At 39.1% G+C, this 6,530-nt stretch overlaps 1 protein-coding gene across 1 annotated transcript; it reads left to right on the top strand.

Moving 5' to 3' along the window:
• Positions 1–5,145: 5,145 nt before the first annotated feature.
• Positions 5,146–6,078, top strand: LOC123349636 (taste receptor type 2 member 7-like). The gene has a single exon (XM_044987880.1). The coding sequence runs from the start codon at positions 5,146–5,148 to the stop codon at positions 6,076–6,078; it is 933 nt and encodes a 310-aa protein (XP_044843815.1).
• The last annotated feature ends 452 nt before the right edge of the window (positions 6,079–6,530 follow it).

Here is a 6,530-nt window from a genome sequence, read left to right as displayed (position 1 = left end):
GGGAAAGGATTGGGCCCAGGCTAGGAAGGAGTCTAGTCTGTGAAAGAAGCTAATTGGAACATCTTTGAGGGTGAGATTTACTGGTAAAAGTTTCTTAATGTATTAGGCTTAGACTTGCGTATTTTGTTTTATTTTGCTTGCTAAGTTACTTTGTTCTGTCTGTTATTACTGGAACCCACTGAAATACTTATTTTTATACTTAATAAAATCACTTTTCTTTATTAATTAACCCAGAGGAAGTGGGGCAGCATACCTGGGGGAGCAAACAGCTGTGCATTTCTCTATATCAGTGTTATAAAGGGAAGACAATTTATGAGTTTACCCTATGTAAGCTTTATACAGAATAAAACAGATTTATTGGGGGCTTGGATCCCATTGGTGTCTCGGTGCTGGAGATAGATGACCTGCTGAGCAGTTTTTGATTAAAGGCTGCAGCTCTGGGGGTGTGGACCAGACCTAGGTCTGTATTGCAGCATGCTAGTGTGTCTAGCTCAACAAGGCAGGGTTCTGGAGTCCAAACCTGGCAGGGAAAACAGGCTCAGAAGTAATTTCAGCACATCAGGTGACAGTCCCAAGGGAGTCTCTGTGACCGAACCTGTCACAGATATAATTTAAATTTGGGCCTAACTTGAATATGATATAGGGTCACCATGCTCCATTCACAAGCTGACAGGATGGACAAAAGAATAAAAAGAAATAGAGAGAGAAAGGAATATACATGGGAGGGAAGAGAAATAAATGAACAAAGAGGAAACTAGATGATTTATATGAAAGTAGTGCTCAGTATTTTATTTGTAGTAAATGTGCTATAAAGTAACTCCTTCAGAAAGTGTAGAGGTGCCATACTTCCTGTACACTTTTCCTTGACATTGTTTTTTGTGACATACTTCCAGTGGGGAGCACAAACAAAGGTGCACAGGACAGGGCAGTTGCAGGCTGCAGCTAGTAAGTAGCAGGAACTTTTAACTTATTTCTAAATATAGTTTCCATTCGTAATAAAGAGTTTATCTTGAAACCTGTCTGCTCATCAGTAAGATGCTATATTAATGATAGGGCCCCATTTAATTTTAATTCAGGCATCATTTGCATTATACTTAGCAGGGACATGTTTTCCCTTTTGATCGCCAGATCCTCAGATTAGGGGTTGCAGAGGAAATTGCCCCAAGAAAACCTATCTGCCCTTATCCCACAAGAAAATTCTGCTGGATTGACTCTTCCAACAGTTAATCATGAAAGACACAGCTGCATTGAACTGCATGTTATAGGCAAGGGTTCTGTTACTGTATTTCCATTTCATGCATAGATCTTTGCATTTTCCCATTTTGAATGCCTTGCAGTGAAAGGAAACAAATGATACTGATTTTGCATAGGCTGTATCAACTGTTTGCTAATTATAGGTGGTAAACAGAATCATCTATTTCAAAATCAAAGCAATTGGTGAAGAGGAGGTTTACATGGCAGGACTTGTCAAGACATGTCAGGGCCAGAAAAGATGGTGAAGCCTGCCTTTATAGAGATGGTCACAACAGCAGCAACCAATAAGTAAGACAAAGAGATGAGAGGACATAACAAAGGGACATCGACTTCTCATGTAACAGACCATGTGATTCAAATTCTTGTCATTTTTACTTGGCTCTGTTTTGGGTCTGCAGGAAATGGTGATACCTTACTTAAATGTGTGTTGCACCAAACAGACAACATGGAACAGAGTTTCTGCATATGCATCCTCCCTCACCATAGGAAAGAGCCACAGAAGAGGAGGGAGGAGACAATATTTGGAGCCAGGTAGTTATGATGAAGATTTGGAATTGGAGAGACAAAATTGTCCTTGGCTGAGCCTTGCCTGTTTATCTTGAAGTCAGGAAATTCCTATATACAAACTTTTTGGATTATATTACAGGTTCATGGGGTTCTGACTCAGGTAAAGTTGGACACAGAACCAGCTTTATAGAAACACCTTTTTCAAAAACCTTTCCAGGTCTCCCGCTAGGTGTCATGAGAGTTCTATGGACTGTATTCACTGGTGAATGGCCAGAGCTAACAGGGGCAGGGGTAGTTATGGTAGAATACAAAGGCAAAATTGCAGGCCCAGCCTTCCTAGTTTATAGACACCTAGAGCTAGTTCTGTTGGGATTAGATTGGTTAACAGTGTTAGGGACTTCCTGGTCCCAAGGAAGAGTACAGCTGGTGTCTGCTGGGGTGGAAGGTATTTCTCCCTGTCTCCAGGAGGTTTTTTTCCCCCAGTTTAAAATCACTATTTTTTCCAGGTCATTTAAAAGGTGTGGTGCAAAGAGGTGGAGGCCAACCAAAATAAGGTAACGTCTGTGATGTGTCACATGCATTATTGAAACAACGGAAAAAAAATTAACAGAGCTGGAATAAACAGAAGTGATATTCTCCATACCTATTAGAGACAGAGAAGCACCATCAGGGTGTATTCTCACAGCAGGTGATTCAGCATTTATGTGTGGGACTGCAAATTAAGCATTAGACTTTCCCCAATACAGCTAAAATCTGTGCCCTCCAACCTGTGCATATCACACGCAATACACATAAAATTAATCACATGCACACTGGTGTGCAAAATCTTAACTCCATTCTCATACATCATACATGTAACATAACACACAACACAGTTAAAGGGTTACAGCCAGATTAAGTTAATCCCAAGGAACAAACCAACATGTAGAGTTACTTTTTTTCAGTAATATATATGACTTAATTACCTGGAATGACAGGGAAGAGAGGTTCAAAAAAAAGATGGCTATATATTCATTTTTAACATATTTTTTGCCTCTAGAAATATTAAAAAACAAATTATTCTAGAATAAAAATTCTTTCTATAGTTTGTCTAACTGAGGTGTATTAAACAGTTTATATAACTAATCAGTTTTAGGAAGGGAACATTGGCTTTGTGTTCACCTTTCATTGTTCTTATCTCATTTAAAGCTCAGCATTTTGCTTCTTCCCATATTAAGTTTGAACTGTACTAAAGTCCTGGATTTTAAAATTTCTGAAAATGCCGAATATAAGGCTGACTCTAATAATGCAGGGTGCCATCCCACATTAAAATATTGTTTTGTGTTCTGCCTACTAACACTTTTGTATGCAGTGTACTTGTAGCCGTGTCATTCCAGTATATTAGAAAGACAAGTTGGGTGAGGTAATATCTTTTATTGGACCTACTTCTGTTGGTGAGCGAGACAAGGCACACAGAGCTCTTCTTTTCTTCTTCTTTTCTGTTGTTTTTAATTGTAGTCATACACTTGTTATATAGTGATGGAATACTCTTAAAAAATAAAACTGCATCCTCAAATCAAGAAGAATTTTAGTATAGCTAGAAGGAAACTCTACTCCACCTCATCAAAAGTTTTTCAGTTCTAAAATTCAGATAGCTCTTTCTTCATGTTGGTGCTCCAGTTAGTTTCTATGTGATTTCCCCTTTCATATGATCTGGCTTTAGTAGATATTAATGCTTTACTTCCTTTCACAATGGCTATGTTAAATAATGTTTTATTATTTAATGTAATTATGATTCTCAACTCTTCAGTATATTTAGATATTTTCTGCTTTTGAAGAGTCCACTAAATCATATTTTTCTTTTGATTTTTTAAAATTAAGTCTCTTGTCATGTGACTCCTTTAGGACTGATTAAAGTGCTTCCTGCCTATTTCTGACTCTCAAATTGTGCTAATGATCTCCTTTTTCCTTTTAAAGGAAGTTCCTCTTGCTCTAAAGAAAATCAAGCCTTTTTATGTAATTCCTGTTTTTTACATTGAGGACTATCATATAATAAAAATGAATAAAGCATAGCTTCAACACAGCAAAACTGCATACTACGATAGGTCAAGCAGAAAATCCATTCTGAACAGTGTAAAAATTCATGCGACAACAATACCAAGCACTTATATATTCATCCATAGATCTCAAAGTGCTTTATGGAGCTGGTCAATATCATTATTCCATTCCCATATTACAGATAGGAAAACAGAGGCATTCAGAGGTGAAAGGTCGCCCAGGAGGCCAGTGGCACAGCTAGGACTAGAATCCACTGCACTATCCACTAGATCACAGTATATCAATTTATGTGCTATAAGAGCAGGCATAACAACATTTTTAAAAATGTTTTTCCTTTAAATTACTGGCAGTTTCTCAACCATAAATACATTTTAACAGGCTGTTTTGGAACAAGTATTTCTGCACTTGAGTTTTTGGGGCTAAATCCCTGAAGACCCTGGTGAGGGCATATATACAGCTTTGTTGGACTTTTGCTACCTCAGAAGATGTTCATTTTGATCTTGGCATCTTGGACAGAGAGCTGATCCATAGGCGGCCTCAAGCCATTGAAGACCCACCAAGAAATTCTGGCAACCTGTAGGGGATGCCAAGCACAGGAAAGTCCTGCTGTACCGCACAGAACAGAATGAGATGCTCAAGAGGTTAGTGGGCCCTGTCACAGTTAGAATTGTCATACACTGCCACCACGACATCAGTGCCACTTCAGTCCGTCCGATTCTCATGCTACCAACTCTCACTGCCTTCCATAGGAGTTACTCTTACCACGGTGGGAAGAAGCAGCAGGGTCTGTGGGTTGCATTACATTTTTCAAGCATAGTTCCTAATAGAACTTATCTGGAGTGCAGTGCATTGAGGCCCCTAAGCAGGAATACACACACACACACAAAATACTAAAACAGGCAAGTTCTTATCATAAAAAGTGAAAGGGGGATGCTTGAGCTGCTTGTGGCCCTAAGCAGTTGCTTTGTCTTACTTATGCCTAGCCCCAGCTCTGCCAGTGAGATAATCTAGAAGTCAAACAATTAAAATAAACAAGTGGGAGAGAGGGAGAGGGAAGAGAAAGAAATTAAAGGAATGAAGAAGGAAATTAAGATTTTCACAGAAAAGGCACAGCACGCTGGAAAGAAATGGATACATATGGACATTAGATGAGGTCATCAGTAACAGAATCCTTTTGGAGATTTGCATCCCTATGAATGCAGTTCCTACCCTTAGAAAAAGCTTAAACCAACAGTGTCATTACCAGATGCATCCCAGCAGACCAGCACAAGAGTCACAATTTCCCTTTTTGCAGTTTCTCCAAGAACAGAAGAATCAGCGCAGGCTTGGAAAACAACAGTTAGAAAGATGCTTACTCCAGTTGTTCTCATTTCTATGATACTTTTGGGAGTTGAGTCCCTTGTTGCAAGCCTGGGAAATGGATTTATTATAGTTGTGATTTTCATTGATTGGATCAAAAGCAGAAAGGTGGCCTCCTGTGAGCTCATTCTGACCTCCCTGAGTATCTCCAGGTTTCTCCTACAATGGATTGTAATGCTGAGCAACTTCATCTATATCGTTTTTCCAAGGACTTCTGCACTAGGATGCAAACATAAAACATTCGGAATCCTGTGGAATTATCTAAACATGGTCAGTCTCTGGTGTGCCACCTGGCTTAGCGTCTTCTACTCTGTAAAGATTGCCAACTTCACCCAACCCTTCTTTCTGTGGTTGAAGATAAGAATTGCTTGGCTGGTGCCAAGGCTGCTCCTGGGGTCCCTGATGGTTTCCTTGGTCAATACCATCCCATTAGTCTGGAGTGATGTTGGGTTTGATCTATGCAACTCAAGTAAAAGCCCAGAAGGAAACACAACCTTGAATGATGCTAAGAATATCCCATATCTCTTCTTTATGCCTATGGAAATCATTGTATCCGCCATCCCTTTCATCATATTCTTGTTTTCATCCATCCTATTGCTCATCTCTCAATGGAAACACATCAAGAAAATGAAAAACAATGTTATTGGTTTGAAAGATCTCAGTGTGACGGCCCATACTAATGCCATGAAATCTCTGCTCTCCTTCTTTATCTTTTTCATTATATATTTTGTGACTATAATAATCATCATAACAGACACAATCAAATTTCAAAACCCTGCACGTTTACCTTCTGAAGTTCTACTTTCTGCATATCCTTCTGGACACCCCATTGTTTTGGTTCTGTCCAATCCAAAACTGAAACAGTTGTCAGTGAAGATTCTGCATCAAATCAAATGCCAAATAAGAGAAGGGATTTACTAAAGCCTATTACAACACCCCAAAAGAGGGCCCTTCCACTCTCATCCAGCATAGGAAGGGAATCAAATCCATATTCTGCATTTCGCATTAGATTTTTTTCTCCATGCTATTCCTCAGATCGATTATTTGCTGAACTGCAGCTTCACTCCCAGCCCTGCATGGAAAAGGCTCCCACCTTTGATAGGGTCTCCATCTCTCCTCCCACAGATCCTTACTTAATAACCACTCATTCCATGAACTATTCCTATGTTACCCTACTGCAGCCCCCTTATCTGAATTCTTGTCCTGTATTTCAGTTTGGAAGTGTTCAATTATGATCTCTGTGTCTTATTCTTTCTTTGGCACAAACCAAATATATATAGGCAATGCTATTTAAATTGCTACTAATAAGAGTCATAATTAATACTTTTCTATTAGGATCTTACTTATGGATGCCCTCATTAAACATTTGTGAA

The sequence above is a fragment of the Mauremys mutica genome, chromosome 1 (genome assembly GCF_020497125.1).
Source record: "Mauremys mutica isolate MM-2020 ecotype Southern chromosome 1, ASM2049712v1, whole genome shotgun sequence".
Taxonomy (NCBI): Eukaryota; Metazoa; Chordata; order Testudines; family Geoemydidae; genus Mauremys; species Mauremys mutica.
The sequence above is the reverse complement of the archived record's forward strand: the minus strand, read 5'-3'. Positions and strand labels throughout refer to the sequence as shown.